This window comes from Sprattus sprattus, assembly GCF_963457725.1.
Source record: "Sprattus sprattus genome assembly, chromosome: 18".
Lineage (NCBI taxonomy): Eukaryota > Metazoa > Chordata > Actinopteri > Clupeiformes > Clupeidae > Sprattus > Sprattus sprattus.
The window spans coordinates 14,906,241-14,922,954 of record NC_137916.1 but is presented as its reverse complement, the minus strand read 5'-3'; the positions used below and the strand labels follow the sequence as shown (position 1 = coordinate 14,922,954).

Genomic DNA, 16,714 nt, shown 5'->3' with positions numbered 1-16,714 from the left:
AAGGTATAACTAGTGCATAAAAGGATGAGTTATGACCCAGTATACCTAAACTCTGAACATAATATCAGCATGGTTGCAGTCCTAGTCCCAAATACAAATACTTTGTCACTATTCGAAATGTCATTATGAATATCCATAAATAGCATAGCGACTAGAGAAAATGCATTTTTAGATATCTGTAATTAGAATTATGACTAGAAGGAATGCAATCGCAGATATCCTCAATACATTTAGATATTTAGAATGTAATGTTACATAGGAGTGTTTGATTAAATGTAAAAATGGCTTGTCATATATCAAACATTGATATATCTGTGTTGAAAAATTCCCACTACACCACTGGTCTTACACAGCACTTGCTTAACTTGACTTATCTTCTGGCTGTCGTAAGTTATTTCCCCCCATAGATTATATATACAGCCGCGGAAAAAATTAAGAGACCACTTCAAAATGATCAGTTTCTCTGGTTTTACTATTTATTGGTATGTGTTAAAGTAAAATGTACATTTTTGTTTTATTCTATAACCTACTGGCAACATTCCTACCAAATTTCAAATAAAAATATTGTCATTTAGATCATTTATTTGCAGAAAAATGACAATTGGTCAAAATAGCAAAAAAGATGCAGTGTCTTCAGATCTCGAATAATGCAAAGAAAACAAGCTCATATTCATTTTTAAACTACACAATACTAATGCTTTAACTTAGGAAGAGTTCAGAAATCAATATTTGGTGGAATAACCTTGATTTAAAATCACAACTGTCATGTGTCTTGGCATGCTCTCCACCAGTCTTTCACTTTGCCGTTGGGTGACTTTATGCTACTCCTGGCGCAAGAATTCAAGCAGCTCGGCTTCTTTTCATGGCTTGTGACCATCCATCTTCCTCTTGATCACATTTCAGAGGTTTTTTATGGGATTCAGGTCTCGAAATTGGGCTGGCCATGACAGGGTCCTGATCTGGTGGTACTCCATCCACACCTTTACTGGCCTGGCTGTGTGGCATGGAGCATTGCCCTGCTGGAAAAAACACTTCTCAGAGTTGGGGAACATTGTCAGAGCAAAAGGAAGCAAGTTTTTCTTCCGGGACAACGTTGTACTTTGCCTGGCTGAGGTTTGTAAAAGACCATAAGGATTGAAAAAAGCGGACTGGAGGGTCTTCTAGTTCGTCTTCTCTGATGAGTCCAATTTTCAGCTTTGCCCAACACATGGTCGTCTGATGGTTAGACGGAGACCTGGAGAGGCCTACAAGCCAGAGAGTCTTGCACCTACTGTGAAATCGGACTCATCAGAGAAGACGAACTTAGAAGAACCTCCAGTCCGCTTTTTTCAATCCTTATGGTCTTTTACAAACCTCAGCCAGGCAAAGTACAACGTTGTCCCGGAAGAAAAACTTGCTTCCTTTTGCTCTGACAACGTTCCCCAACTCTGAGAAGTGTTTTTTCCAGCAGGGCAATGCTCCATGCCACACAGCCAGGCCAGTAAAGGTGTGGACGGAGTACCACCAGATCAGGACCCTGTCATGGCCAGCCCAATTTCGAGACCTGAATCCCATAAAAAACCTCTGAAATGTGATCAAGAGGAAAATGGATGGTCACAAGCCATGAAAAGAAGCCGAGCTGCTTGAATTCTTGCGCCAGGAGTAGCATAAAGTCACCCAACGGCAAAGTGAAAGACTGGTGGAGAGCATGCCAAGACACATGACAGTTGTGATTTTAAATCAAGGTTATTCCACCAAATATTGATTTCTGAACTCTTCCTAAGTTAAAGCATTAGTATTGTGTAGTTTAAAAATGAATATGAGCTTGTTTTCTTTGCATTATTCGAGATCTGAAGACACTGCATCTTTTTTGCTATTTTGACCAATTGTCATTTTTCTGCAAATAAATGATCTAAATGACAATATTTTTATTTGAAATTTGGTAGGAATGTTGCCAGTAGGTTATAGAATAAAACAAAAATGTACATTTTACTTAAACACATACCAATAAATAGTAAAACCAGAGAAACTGATCATTTTGAAGTGGTCTCTTAATTTTTTCCGCGGCTGTATATACAGTCATGGACGAAAATGTTGGCACCCTTGTAATTCTGTCAGATAATGCACCACTACTCCCAGAAAAGAGTTGCAATTACAAATGCTTTTGTATTCACATGTGTATTTACTTAGTTTGCATTGGTAAAACACAAAAAATCTGACAAATAATGCCAAATCTGACTTTATTCCACATAAAACTCAAAAAAGGGCCGGACAAAATTGTTGGCACCCTTAAGAAATAATTGTATTTTAGGCATGTAATTCTCCTTTAATCTTTATTTAAACTCACCTGTGGCGAGCCACAGATGCTGGTAATACAGAAATCACATTTGCAACCAGTTAAAATGGAGCAAAGTTGACTCAACCTTTGTGTTGTGTGTCTGTGTATACCGCGCTGAGCATGGGGAAAATAAAGAAGAGCAAAAAATTGTCTGAGGATTTGAGAACCAAAATTGTAGAAAAGCATGGACAATCTCAAGGCTACAAGTCCATCTCCAGAGATCTTAATGTTCCTGTGTCCACTGTGCGCAGTGTCATCAACAAGTTTACAGCCCATGGCATTGTCACTAACCTCCCTGGATGTGGAAGGAAGAGAAAAATTGATGACAGAATGCAACAAAAGATTGTTTGAATGGTGGATAAATAACCTAGAACAACTTCCAAATAAATTCAAGCTACCCTGCAGACAAAGGGTACAACGGTGTCAGCTTGCACTATCCGTTGCCATTTGAATTAAATGGGATGCTATGGTAGGAGACCCAGAGGACCCCACTGCTGACACAGAGACCTAAAAAAGCCAGACTTGAGTTTGACAAAACTTTCTTGGGGAAGCCAAAATCATTCTGGGAGAACGTCCTGTAGATAGATGAGACCAAAGTAGAACTTTTTGGTAAAGTAGTTTACAGACAACGAAATGAGGCCTTCAAAGAAAAGAACACGGTCCCTACAGGCTAATATGGTGGAGCTGGACCGATGTTTTGGAGTTGCTTTGCTGCTTCTGGAACCTGATGCCTTGACTATGTGCATAGCATCAGGAAATCTGAGGACTACCAAATCATTTTTGGGCGCAATGTAGGGCCCAGTGTCAGAAAGTTGGGTCTCCGTCAGAGGACATGGGTCTTCCAGCAGGACAATGACCCATAGCACACTTCAAAAAGTACCCAGAAATGGTTAAGACAAAGCACTGGAGAGTTCTGAAGTGTCCGAGATGACTCCAGATCTTAATCCCATAGCACAACTGGGGCATGATCTCAAATCAGTAGTCAAATGTGAGAGACCTGGAGCAGTTGGCAAAAGAAGAGTGGTCCGAAATTCCAGTAGAGAGGTGTAAGACACCTCATTAATGGTTACAGGAAGCAATTGATTTCAGATATTTGTATTTCTTTATTTTTAAGGGTGTTCTCCCCATTATAAAGTTGAGGGTGCTAATCATTTTGTCCGGCCCTTTTTTGAGTTTTATGTGGAATAAAGTCAGATTGGGCATTATTTCTCAGATTTTTTGTGTTTTTCCAATGCAAACTAAGTAAATAAACATGTAAATGCAAAAACATTTGTAATTGCAACACTTTTCTGGGAGTAGTGGTGCATTATCTGACAAAAGTGCAAGGGTGCCAACATTTTCGTCCATGACTGTATATATTAAAAAAAATAGCCTTACTAGTTGACCAACAGGCTTTTTGGGTGGGATTTTTGCTTTTTCGGAGGCTTTCAGGGTGCAGCGGAAGCGTACCATTGTTAAGGAAAGGATATGGATTTATAACACAAGACAAAATGAGACCATCATTGCTAAACTAAAGTTCTTGTTTTCATAACCAGGGGAAGCCAAAACCTTAATTGAAAAAACAAATGTATTAATCGTCCAGCCCTAGTGTACATAGTCCATAGATCTCCATAGGTTTCACAGCTTGGAGCCATTACTTCATATGTGGCTTAAAGCCCTCTGTAAAATATACTGTGCTGGTCCACATGATGTAATACCACTTCATTCCTCATGTTTAAGAGTAGTGCTTCCCTGTTCCAGAAAGTTCTTTTTCTTATTCCTGTGCTGCAGATTGCCAACTCCATGATGAGCACATGGACCGGACCACCTGCCATGAAATCTCTTTTCACCCGCATGTTCTGCTGCAAGAGCTGCCCAAACATTGTCAAGACCAACAACTTCATCAACTTCCAGACCTACTTTCTGCAAAAGGCATGGACATGCTGCATGTTTTATGCTTATATCAGTGCTTTTCAGAATGAGAGTGGTGTTGTCAATTTCAAGTAAAACCTGTTTAAACTCTTATCTGTCTGTTTAGACTATGCCGGTTGCCATGGCTTTGCTGAGAGATGTACAAAATCTATGTCCTAAAGACGTTCTTAACTTCATTTTGGACCTCATCAAGTACAATGACAACAGGAAGAATAAGGTGCAGTATATCCAAAGTTATTTAAGCATGTGAAATAATGTATTACAAATTTTTTAATAAATAAAATATTATAAAATTATAGGCAAGTCTCACCACTTGGTAGGTATTTAGGGCAGACATGATCAGACTACTATCTAATCTAAATGAATGGGGAGAGACTCATAACTCATAGAATGGTCAAGCAGACTTAAAAGTACAAAGCTCGAATCACTGTTTAAATCTGATACAAACAGCATAAACAACATTTTAGTAGTAACTAAAATAAAGTTTTAAAAGGTTTTTTTAGGGTGCTTTGCTTATTGAGCATGGGCCATATTTGGCTATTTGGCCTTTGCTATAGTAGTGGTGGAAATAAACTCACAATCTGAAAAGGCGAAATGTCTTCCCCCCCAAAAGAAGCCAAATGCTTATTTTCAGGCATTTAAAGAACAGCTAGAAGAGTTTTTTTATAAGGTGGAGGATAAATATTCCTTATGCATTTGTCAATCTATCTGTTATATTGTCTCTCCGCAGTTCTCTGACAATTACTACAGGGCGGAGTTGATTGATGCCCTCTGCAACTCCCTCACACCTGCTATCAGCATTAGCAACGAGGTCCGAACCGTGGACAACCTGAACGCAGACGTGCGCCTCATCCTGGAGGAAATCACCCGCTTCCTCAACATGGAGAAGCTGCTACCCAGTTACAGGAACATCATCACTGTCAGGTACTATAGAATCACAGCCTGATACAGGAACATAATCACTATTAGGTACTATAGAATCACAGCCTGTTACATGAACATCATCACTGTCAGGTACTATAGAATCACAGCCAGTCACAGGAACATCATCACTGTTAGGTAGGTTCTATAGAATCACAGCACCTGTTTGAGGAACATTATCTCTTAGGTATCGAACACAAACTCTGTGTTCAGTCAGTGTAACTGATCAATTAATTTGTTAGTCATGCAAAGAAAGAACTACTGAAAGGACAGTCCTGCTTCAAGAATACTGTCACTGCTAGGCGCATCATAGCTGGGTTCCATCCAGTGGTAGTGGCAGCCATGCACGAGGCAGTTCGAGATGATAAGTTTGCATTCTGACTACGTCACCAAAGATGTATATGGGCACCACTGCAGAGAGAGAAGAGAAGCCAGGGTCCCTTTCAGACTGATATAATACAGATATGTTTTAAGTGCTATCTAAAGACCTCTGATGGTCCTGATGCATAAACTGGGTCAACACTTACCAACTGTTCATTATATAACTTTATAAAACAATTGGGTTCTATCGTGTTATTTAGCTGTTTCTGATTGGACGAGAGACATTCCATGAGTTGGATTATCCGTCAACATACCAACTCGGACTTTTCACAGCTAATAATAAATCACTCAGTGATGAAACATTCTTTAGCATTGATGATAACCGTTAATTCAAAATTCTAATAATTCTAAACCAAGACGTTGACGATGGAACTATTTTTTGTTGCGGAGAAACAATGGCGAAATAAACCAATTTTAATCAATAACTTTGTGTTGAAATGTTAATTTTTTGACTGTAGAATTGTTTTATAAAAGCAATATAGCACTCGTGGGAGTGGGGTAGGTAGGGGATAATCCCTTACCTACCCCACTCCAACTCGTACTATATTGCTTAAGTATTAACCCTCTCTTGGCTACTACAGTTGTGGCATGGCCACCATGTTTAGACAGGTTTTAAATTGTTAATATATATACATATATATATATATATATATATATATATATATATATATAAATAAATAAAAATTAGAGGATGCAAATTAATAAGATTTATGGAGGCGTGAGTGTGTGAACTTCCTGTTAAATATGTGGGCTCTAGACCAGTAAACTACAGCTCACAGATCAGACCAGTTTACTCCACAATCCTGTTTGTGGGAAATGATTACACTAAATTTCTAACCCCAGATTCTGGACATATTCCAGCATAAGGCTGTATCCAGCTTGTGTTCATGAATTTTATTGCACACAACTCTGTTTACATAAATCTTATATTTGCATAGCCTTTATGCCAAGCTAAACATATCAGCTGTGCTTAAATAAATTGTGCAAAATAAGTTGTGCATATTTTGGATATCGTAGTCGATTCAGCTGAATAGTGTCTTCATGTTACTTGAAGCTCTTGGGAAAACCAATGTGAATTAAAGCTTAGTACTTATTTAGTAAAACAAGTCAATCCAAATAGAGCACTTTGACACTGCTGCTGTGCCTTTGTGATATGTAGCTGCCTGAGAGCCATCCGCACACTTCAGAAGAACGGCCACATTCCCAGCGATCCCAGCCTGTTCAAGTCCTATGCGGAGCACGGCCATTTTGTTGATGTGCGTGTTGCTGCCCTGGAAGCTCTTGTTGATTACACACGAGGTAGGCACCTCTGGTCACGATGTCCCCTTTATCTGAAGACATTTTTAACAAAATCTTCCCCTGTTTTCCTTTTCACCCAAATACTTGTTTTCATTTCACATGTGAACTTACAGATAGACACACATGAATTTGGTGTATCGTGTGTATTGCATATTTGTAGCCGTTGTAATTAAATGTGAGTGTGTAATCTTACTGCCTTTGTAGTCAAATTTGGGAAGTAGTCAAGTTTATGGCAGTTTATTGAAGCGCTTGAAGAGGTTGTTGATTAGTTGCTCTCCCTAAGAGCAAAATAAAACTGGTCATTATTTTTATGTGGAAAAAGTGACTGAGCCAGCTGCACATTGCCATGTATTCACTTCTTATTTTCATCCGTGCTTCTTTTGCGAGACTACTATTGGAAATGAGTCAATTGCAATCACCTCATCACTCTGCATCATCAATGATGTAAAGCCTCACTCTGTTATTGTGTTACCCCCTCCCCCTCTCCCTCTGTCTGGCCCGGCTCATGCCCATCCACCTCCACCATATTGCTCATATTAATGTAATTGAGTGAGCTGGTGGTCTGCTAGAGGCGGGTGGGCTGCTAAAAGGCTGCATTGTGTGAGCCGCAGACGGGGGCATGTGTTTTACCTGCTTGTGTTTATTGGTAGTTGACAGGAGCTCAGAGGAACTGCAGTGGTTGCTTACCATGGTCCAGAATGACCCCATACATTATGTCAGGTCAGTGTTTGTTTGTTTGTTTTTCTCCCGGGGAGACCTGACCTGCCCTTTGACCAGAACCTGTTTTCATTTTGTCCTTACTTATTCTTATTTGTCCTTAAAATTGTTATCTCGAACCCATTTGTTGTAGGGCAACAAAGTTTTGTGTCAACTGACAAACCCTCTAAATGAATGGTCTCAGACTGCACATTTTTTCCCTAAGAATGAAAAAAAGAATAAATGATAATGATTGGCTGCCATTATGGTGTCGCCATGGAAGTAGCAGATGCTAGTGACGACTCATTGATTCTTCATGTAACTAGCTACTGTCGTGAACTTACCTGCCCTACCTGTTACTGCCATTTGAGTTAGTCAGTGTGCACACGACACAAGGTAAACTGCTGTATGTGCTCTGCTTCTTATTCCAGGCATAGAATCCTAAGCATGCTCGGGAATAACCCACCCTTTACCAAAGCAGCTGAGTCCCAACTCTGCACTGAAGCGCTTGTAGACCAACTGTGGAAGCTCATGAACTCAGGTAAGATTAGATTAATTTTGGCCAAACATTAGAAGACTACAACAATAGATTCACACAGAATGCACTCGAGTGATGGTTTTCTGGGGGGGGTCAGTAAAATAAACCAAGGTCAACTGAATAATACATTTAAAACACAATATCCCTGTGATTCTGCCATTAGCTGTAGTATTGACTACATCCAAATGCTTCCTTCCCTTAAGTCCAAAACAAACTAACATTTTCTGTGCTGTAACTTTTGTTCATGGCTTCATGGTTAGGGAAGTTAGTTAGCTGGTTCAGTCCAGGCATCCAGGAAAGCTGCCCAAACCCTGAGACAGAAAACTACCACCCCCCATTTGGTTGTTGTGGCGTGATGTGATTTCAGGAGTCTGCATGCTTTATGGCAGACATAATCAGACTGGTCATCTCAAATGGTTTCACTTTTTGCCCAGTTTCTTCGTCTACTCCAACCTTAGTTCTCTTAGATGGAGGATCTTTTTTTGCCCTTCACATTTGACCATTGCTCCATGAATAATTCATTCAATTTCCAAGTGTTCTTGATTATGTCTCTAACAGTGTTTCATTCACGTCCAACAAATGTGGAAATGTCTTCGTAGCTCTTTCAAACTGAAAGACATTAACATATTTTTCTGTTCTCTTTGATACTTTTCTTTCGAGGGCTAGTTTTATCACGCTAAGCTGCATGCGATCAGTCAGCCAACTCTATGATCCTTTCATTTATGTCTCTGAATCAGCTGTTTTTTTACTTCCCTAAGCTCACTGGGTTTATTTCACTAGTTGGTAGTGTGCATGTATTTTCAGATGACATTGAATGAAGCAGATATGTTGAGACAGGTACTGGCTAAGCCGTTCTAGGGAAAAGGGCGAAGGGCAAAGACTGGCTTCTGTTCCAAGCTTGGGCGTTAGGTCCTTCTCAGCCGTAGAACTGAGACTTGAGCTAAAAAAGTACACACATCTACATGGGGAAGTCCCATCCCCACACCATACATGGTATTGTCGCGGCATATGTGGTGTCCAAATATTACCCCGCTTTATTTACCCACTTCAAGAACACAAATGTGGCTGACAAGTAATGTGAGATTAGGGACTCTGACTAACATCAGCTGACCTGCAGTAACGGTCACACACTTGCTATGCAAGGCAAGATAAGTTGCTGACTGACATCTTGGAAGTATCTATTGTAGCCAAGCAAAACGAGCCGAAACAGTTGCATAACCCCAAAGAATTGTGAAAGCTCTGCGACGCATGAACTAATAAACACATTAGAGACAAAACACACTTTCTCCTGTGGCCCCACATCTGTGTTTCATCATCTGCAAGGTTGGCCAAATCCGATGGGGACTCTTTGGAGAATCACTTCCACATGTGTACAGTACAGGCGTGTATTCATCCAGGCCTGGAGGTGATGACATGGCCCCCACCGCACGCGCCAGCAGCCAGCCTTGGCATCCGTCTTTACGAGCGAGCCGCAGCACTCTGGCCCTTTGAAGTTTCTTAACACAACGCAAGCCTGCCGCGGGACTTCCTCTGGACAACGTTTCAAAACGCGTTTTGACCGAGACACTACTAGAGCTCATTAAAGCCTCCCTTTGGCTTAACACACCACTCTTCAGTGATTGCTACCTTCGGTGTGCTTGACCCATATATGTGCAGCATCTGCTGGCAGGCTGCACTGCATAGTCTAAAGAGTTAAGAAAAAAACTCCACAAGACACTGACACCTGCTTCTGATTAGTGCACACGCGCCTTTCAGACTGAGGGGAAATCGTCTGTTTCACAATGTTGGGCAGAGTTTAAAAGGGTTCTGTGGAGGACTGCAGTCTGCAAGTCTTACTCCCTGATTTGTCCTTACAGGCTGTTCGGTACTTCTGAACCTGTTTTTGGGTTGATGTAGTAAAGATTGTTTATGGGAGCTAAGCTTTTTACATCAAAATAGACCTTATCTTTTGCAGATTTGGCTTTATACCCCCCTGGAAACATCATTTGCTTAAGTTCTCTTGTGTTGTATCAGTATACAAGTCTTCAATTTCATAGTATATTGTATTTACATGTATATCAGTACATTTATACTAGAGATCTTATTGTTTTCTGCCGTATGTTTTCCCTTCTGTCCTTAGATGTCTGTAATTGGTTTAAGGCTCATATCTTCTTGTGTTCATGCCGTTTATATTCATGTCCTCATAAGACCAATCTTTTAAGCCAGGTTATTTTCCTGTCAAAGGGGAGGTTTTTTGTTTTGTACGTCTCCTGTCTTGTCTTGTGCTTCCTTGTGCTTGCTCAAGTCAGTTTAGTCAGCACAATATATGTACTATGTCCTACATACATCCTCTGATATTGTTTTCCTTTGCAGGCACCTCTCATGACTGGCGCCTGCGCTGCGATGCGATGAACCTGTACTACACACTGTTTGGCCTGACACGACCCTCCTGCCTGCCTCTGCCTGAGCTGGGCCTGGTGCTCAACCTGAAGGAGAAGAAGGCCCTGCTGAACCCCACCATCAAACCAGAGCAACCAGTGGCCGCACCAGAGCTCCCTGCACCCATGACTTTCTCAGTCAGTATAAAGGCATGATAGATCCATCCCTCCATCCATCCTAGATCCATCAGTCTTGTTGTTTTTAGTTCATTCATCATTTATTCATCATTTTTGTTTCTCGGTGTCCAGTCTTTGAGTCTGCCCATTCCATTGTTCATGAGCCAACACCACCTCTGTGTCTTTGCTGTGGTCACGTATGTGGATTATGTTCTCCTCACTTTCAGGCGGAGGAGGAGCATTTGGTCATGGATACACCACCAATCCCAGTTCCTCCACCTAGCCAGGCCCTCAAGAGGAAGCTCGACACGCCCCTGGGCTCTCCCCCAGAGCCTGGGCAGGTGCTGCAGGACGAGCCGAGCATTAAAATCCCCATGAAAGGCCGAGTAAGGAGCAGCCCCTGCCAACAACTCATCCTTCTTCTCTCACTCTCACTTGCACATACTTCGCTGCTTATCATTTACTTTTCCACTGGTTGTGCACACACTAGTGCATTGAACACCACCTTGCTGATTATGAAAGAGGCCTTAAACTGCCTGAGTATAGGCTGGTTTTGGGAGAAGATTTTTAATGTTGATGATATGAAGGAGACATACATACTCCTAATCATAATATCCATACATGAACACTACCGTTCAAAAGTTTGGGGTCACCCAGACATTTTCATGTTTTCCATGAAAACTCACACTTGTATTTATCAAATGAGTTGCAAAATGAATAGAAAATATAGTCAAGACATTGCCAAGGTTGGAAATAATGATTTTTATTTGAAATATTAATTTTGTTCTTCAAACTTTGCTTTTGTCAAAAAAAGGCTCCATTTGCAGCCATTACAGCATTGGAGACCTTTGGCATTCTAGCTGTTCATTTTTTGAGGTAATCTGTAGATATTTCACCCCACGCTTCCTGAAGCACCTCCCACAAGTTGAATTGGCTTGATGGGCACTTCTTGCGTAACATACGGCCAAGCTGCTCCCACAACAGCTCAATGGGGTGGAGATCTGGTGAATTCGCTGGCCACTCCATTACAGACAGCATACGAGCTGCCTGCTTCTTCCCTATAAGGTTCTTGCATAATTTGGAGGTGTACTTTGGGTCATTGTCTTGTTGTAGGAGGAAATTGGCTCCAATCAAGCGCTGTCCACAGGGTATGGCATGGCATTGCAAAATGGAGTGATGGCCTTTCCTATTTAAAATCCTTTTTACCTTGTACAAATCTCCCACTTTACCAGCACCAAAGCAGCCCCAGACCATCACATTACCTCCACCATGCTTGACAGATGGCGTCAGGCACTCTTCCAGCATCTTTTCACATGTTCTGCGTCTCACAAATGTTCTTCTGTATGATCCAAACACCTCAAACTTGAAATTCATCCAGAACACTTTTTTCCAATCTTCCTCTGTCCAATGTCTGTGTTCATTTGCCCATATCAATCTTTTCTTTTTATTGGCCAGTCTCAGATATAGCTTTTTCTTTGACACTCTGCCTATAAGGCCAGCATCCAAGAGTCGCCTCTTCACGGTAGAAGGTGACACTGGTGTTTTGCGGGTACCATTTAAAAAGCTGCCAGTTGAGGACCTGTGAGGCGTCTATTTCATAAACTAGACACTCTAATATACTTGTCTTCTTGCTGAGTTGTGCACCGGGGCCTCCCACTTCTCTTTCTACTCTGGTTAGAGCCCGTTTATACTGTTCTCTGAAGAGAGTAGTACACACCTGTGTGGGAAAAGTTCAGTTTCTTCGCAATTTCTCACATGGAATAGCCTTAATTTCTAAGAACAAGAATAGACTGGCGAGTTTCACATGAAAGTTATCTTTTTCGAGCCATTTTGAGAGTATAACCGAACCCGCAGATTTAAAGCTCCAGATACTCAACTAGCTCAAATGAAGGCCAGTTTTATAGCTTCTCTCATCCGCAAAACAGTTTTCATCTGTGCTAACATAATTGCACAAGGGTTTTTAAGGGTATTCTAGTCATCCATGAGTCTTCTAAGGCGATTAGCAAACACAATGTACCATTAGAACACCGGAGTGATAGTTGCTGTAAATGGGCCTCTATACACCTATGTAGATATTTAATTTAAAACCAGATATTTCCACCTAGAATAGTCATTTACCACATTAACAATGTATAAAGTGTATTTCTGATTAATTTAATGTCATCTTATTTGTAAAAAACAGTGGTTTTCTTTGAAAATGAAGGACATTTCTAAGTGACCCCAAACGTTTGAACGGTAGTATACATTTACTAGAGAAACACTTCTTTTTTCATATTTAGAAACGGCGCTGAGGTTAGCTTGTCAGAGTTGCTTATGTGCTAGCATGTGGTTTATTTTGGTGAATTTGTATCATTCAGTTTCCCACCCAAGAAGAGGAGGATATTGACATGGAGACAGTTCATGATAGTCAGGCTTTCATCTATCATCATTTGAACATGCTGGAAAGGCCATCTACACCAGGTAAGAGAGGAGTACTGTGCTAACCAGCTATGCATTGAGGGGAAAAGACAAACTTGTGATTCAGATATAATTATATAACGTGTAAAACATGCAGGAACTTCATAATTACTTCAGATCATGTATGTTTGCATGATTATGAAGTGTAGGCTTCACCCCTGTGACCTCAGCATGTTGTAAGCCACAGACCACAGCTAGCCACCGCTAACGTAAGCTACAACTACCAAACTCTACATATTAGGTGTATGCGTGCAGTCTATGGTCTGTCGATGTCGCTCTGAGACACATGTATGTAGGTTTTTAACCTGTATTGTGGTATGCGTGTCCAAGTCATCGCCAGTGCGTGCAGGGGGATTGGAAAAGGGGGTGGGTTTGGTGGTTGAGTTTCAAAAACAGCTGACTTCCGTCAGGATTGCTCACTCCACCTTGAAGTCTTATAAGGGCATCCTTGAGCAAACAGAATCCCACCTTTTAAATTCAACATTCCCCTTATTGGCACTTTTCTGGAATTAAAAAATAACAGTGTTCTGATAGCCCCTCTCTCTTTCTCTCTTGTGTGCTCTCTCGTGCGCTCTTTCTGTGTGTGTGTGCGTATGTATGTGTGTGCGTGTGTGCATGTGTGTGTGTGTGTGCGCCTTACAGGAAAAGAGCCTCCGTCCGTGGAGCAGAGCCTGCTCTCCATGCCTGCCACACCCATGCCCATGCCCATGCCCATGCCCATGCCTATGCCCATGTTCAGCAAGGAGAGCAGCTCCTCCTCCAAGCACGGCGAGCACCACCACCACCACCACCATCACCACGAGCACAAGAAGAAGAAGAAGAAGCACAAGCACAAACACAAGCACAAACACAAGCACGACAGCAAGGAGAAGGAACGCGACGGGCACGCCTTCAGCAACAGCCCAGCCAGCGGACGCTCCATGCGCTCCCCCTCCCTCTCCGACTGAGGAGATGAGCCAGCACGGGGGGGGAGGTGGGTGCGGAGGCCGAGTCCGAGGGAGGGAGCGGGTTGCTCAAGGAGCTCCACAGAGAGCACTTCTCTTCCCCCTGTGTCTACTCTGCATGTGGGTTCCTGATGTCATCGTCAACCACAAAGAGGCAGTACACTCCGGCCAAGTTCTCGCCCTGCTTTTACAATCCCCCCACCCTCCTTCCAGCCACCCATCATGCCATACCACTCAGCCAGTACACATCCTCTTTCTTCCTTTCTCTCTCCCTCAAACAATGTACCTGCTTCTCTCCCCCGCTCGCTTGCTCACTCACGCACTCTCTCTCTCTGCCCCTCACGGACTCTCTCTCTCCCCCTCAAACAAACACACACACACACACACACACACACACACACACACAGACACGTAGGAGGTGATAAATAACGGCATTCTGTGACTGTTTTACAAAGGAACTTTTCACTTTGTGGCTCCTTCAGGTTTTTGGCTGCCACTGAACTTTCCAGATATTTTTTATACAGCCCTGTAAATTATGGAAAGTTTACCTTGAAAGAGGATTCCCCACCCCCACACAGTGTACCCTCAGTTCAACACACCAAGTCAAACTCAAGAGGGAAAAGGAGATTTGCCATCATAACAAGCCTGGATATTGGGGTGAAAGTTCACCCTTTAGCTCCCCCATGTACGCGTATTACAAACTATCACTAGTTGAGTTTTCCAGATTTCAAGTGAAAATTTCGAGTGAAAATACTTCAGATTAAATACTGGATTTTAAATGTTACAACACCATCATTCTTTTATACTTCAGGTAGACCTCCGGTTTCTTGCACATTCTTGTGTTTTCTACATAAAACCAGTTGTTTTGTTGTCTTTTCAATATTTGTTTCATTGCATTGTCCTTGCTATAGTAATTTTAATCATACACTTGAATTAAAGTTTTCTCTGTTCACCATCTTATGAACAAAACTGAGATGAATGTAAGTAAATTACTGTAGTGTTTATTATTAGTTTAGTATACTAATATGAAATGTATAGTGTAGTATACTAATAATGAGGTAAAGAGGCATGGTCAAGAGGGTAAGTTATCAGTTTAGTAGTAGATATTATTATATGTTACATTGTGTAACGTTAAAATAACAAGAGTGTGGAGGCTAAAGGAGTTCGTAGTGATGCAGAAAGTAACACTTTAGTTAGGGTGTATGAGTCAGGACAGAAAGGGGAGGCAGGACAGCGACACAAACGGCAAAAACCCTGCCAGAGAAGGCGAGACTGAAGCAGACCCACATGAGGTGACTTCACACAGGGGCTATGGGGTCTATAGAACGTATAGAACTCAGTTGTATGCATCATCACCAGCACAGTCATCTCTCTCACATGTGCTGTACAGTTTAACTGCAGGTACAAAACAGACTGACAAAGCAAGCAGTTGATGACCTTGAGGGAAAGTGTGACTGAGCACCCACCTCATAGCAGCAGAATCGGACGGAGTCAGTCTGTTTCCTTTTGTTTTCCGTTAAATAGCCTCTTTCTCTGTCTGGGTCTGGGTCTGGATTTGATGCTGCTGGACATTTTCAATCTGTTAAGACCATGATCATCTGGTATGACTGGAATGTCTGGTGGAAAAATAGGTTACACCTGGTTGTCTCATATAACCTCAAATTCCTTTTGCAGAATTGGGATATGTAAAGCAAGCCATTGACCCCCTTTGGTTGGGCCATAGCAGATTTTCTTTTCTACTTTCAGAGGTCTGTTAAACTTTGCCTCTGCATCACAGGTCTGATGACAGTGATGTTGCAGCCCCATCTAAATCCTCTGCAATCACCAGTTTCTAAAGGTCAAATTGAAATCGTATACAGCTGAATATGTTATTTTCTACAGTGAGTAGAAAATCTTGGCGTTTATCTTCTCACTCCCCTTCAGTTTGTGTGGAGGAAAGCATTCAGTTAATGTTTTCCAGGGCATTTCTCTCAACACACTTACTCTCTATTTTTATTTTTGTCTGTGTCGGTAGCTTTTTAGATGATTGATGATATTGCACCATTGTGTATTGCCTCCAAGTACAGTTAACACCAGTCTTTTAAACACGTGACAAGTTTGTCTCTTGTATTTATAATAAAGCATGTGCAAATGGCCGTGTAAGAGTTGGCAGGATGGATGCTTGTGTTCCAGTCTCACGGGCAGCTGTGCAGTGTCCTTGCCTGCTCCTGTTTACCGTTTCCTCCATAGCCAGTCATCACTTCCAGTGTACTTGACCCTGTTTCCTCAAAGTCAACTGTTTTTCTCTGCGCCTGCCATGGTATTCATCAGCTAACTTCAGCGATTATTGTTCAGCTTCTTAGATGGATACATCTAACATAAAATATTCCATTTATACGAAGTCCAGAGCAGTTACAATTTCAGAATATATATTCACAGAGTATTCTATAAACAGAAGGGAACTTGGTAGACTTGAGGACTTTGGTTTGACGGGAAAGCAGTCAGTAAGACTTTACCAGAAGTCATCACAATAGTTCAGATATGGAACAGGCTAACAGTGTTTTTCATAAATACACGGAAAAGCTGTGAGATTAACACCAGCATGTGATCCGTAGCAAAAGGGCTATGTGTTGTCTTGGTTGTTCTTCAAACTAGACACCAATTCAATGTCAGGGGCAATCAGCAATTAAACCATAAAAGGGCCCACTGAAATGTAGCCGCACAAATGAGCGACGTT

At 41.7% G+C, this 16,714-nt stretch overlaps 1 protein-coding gene across 1 annotated transcript in view; it reads left to right on the top strand.

The window, feature by feature from the left end:
* Positions 1-14,814, top strand: part of taf2 (TAF2 RNA polymerase II, TATA box binding protein (TBP)-associated factor) — a 30,936-nt gene extending 16,122 nt beyond the window's left edge. Inside the window, exons 17-26 of the mRNA XM_080855766.1 lie at positions 4,088-4,228; positions 4,335-4,445; positions 4,959-5,152; positions 6,690-6,829; positions 7,480-7,549; positions 7,957-8,066; positions 10,416-10,618; positions 10,825-10,983; positions 12,955-13,057; positions 13,697-14,814. Of these exons, the coding sequence (XP_080711892.1) occupies positions 4,088-4,228; positions 4,335-4,445; positions 4,959-5,152; positions 6,690-6,829; positions 7,480-7,549; positions 7,957-8,066; positions 10,416-10,618; positions 10,825-10,983; positions 12,955-13,057; positions 13,697-14,001 (1,536 nt within the window). The 3' untranslated portion in view covers positions 14,002-14,814. The remainder of the gene's footprint in view (positions 1-4,087; positions 4,229-4,334; positions 4,446-4,958; positions 5,153-6,689; positions 6,830-7,479; positions 7,550-7,956; positions 8,067-10,415; positions 10,619-10,824; positions 10,984-12,954; positions 13,058-13,696) is intronic.
* Positions 14,815-16,714: the final 1,900 nt, after the last annotated feature.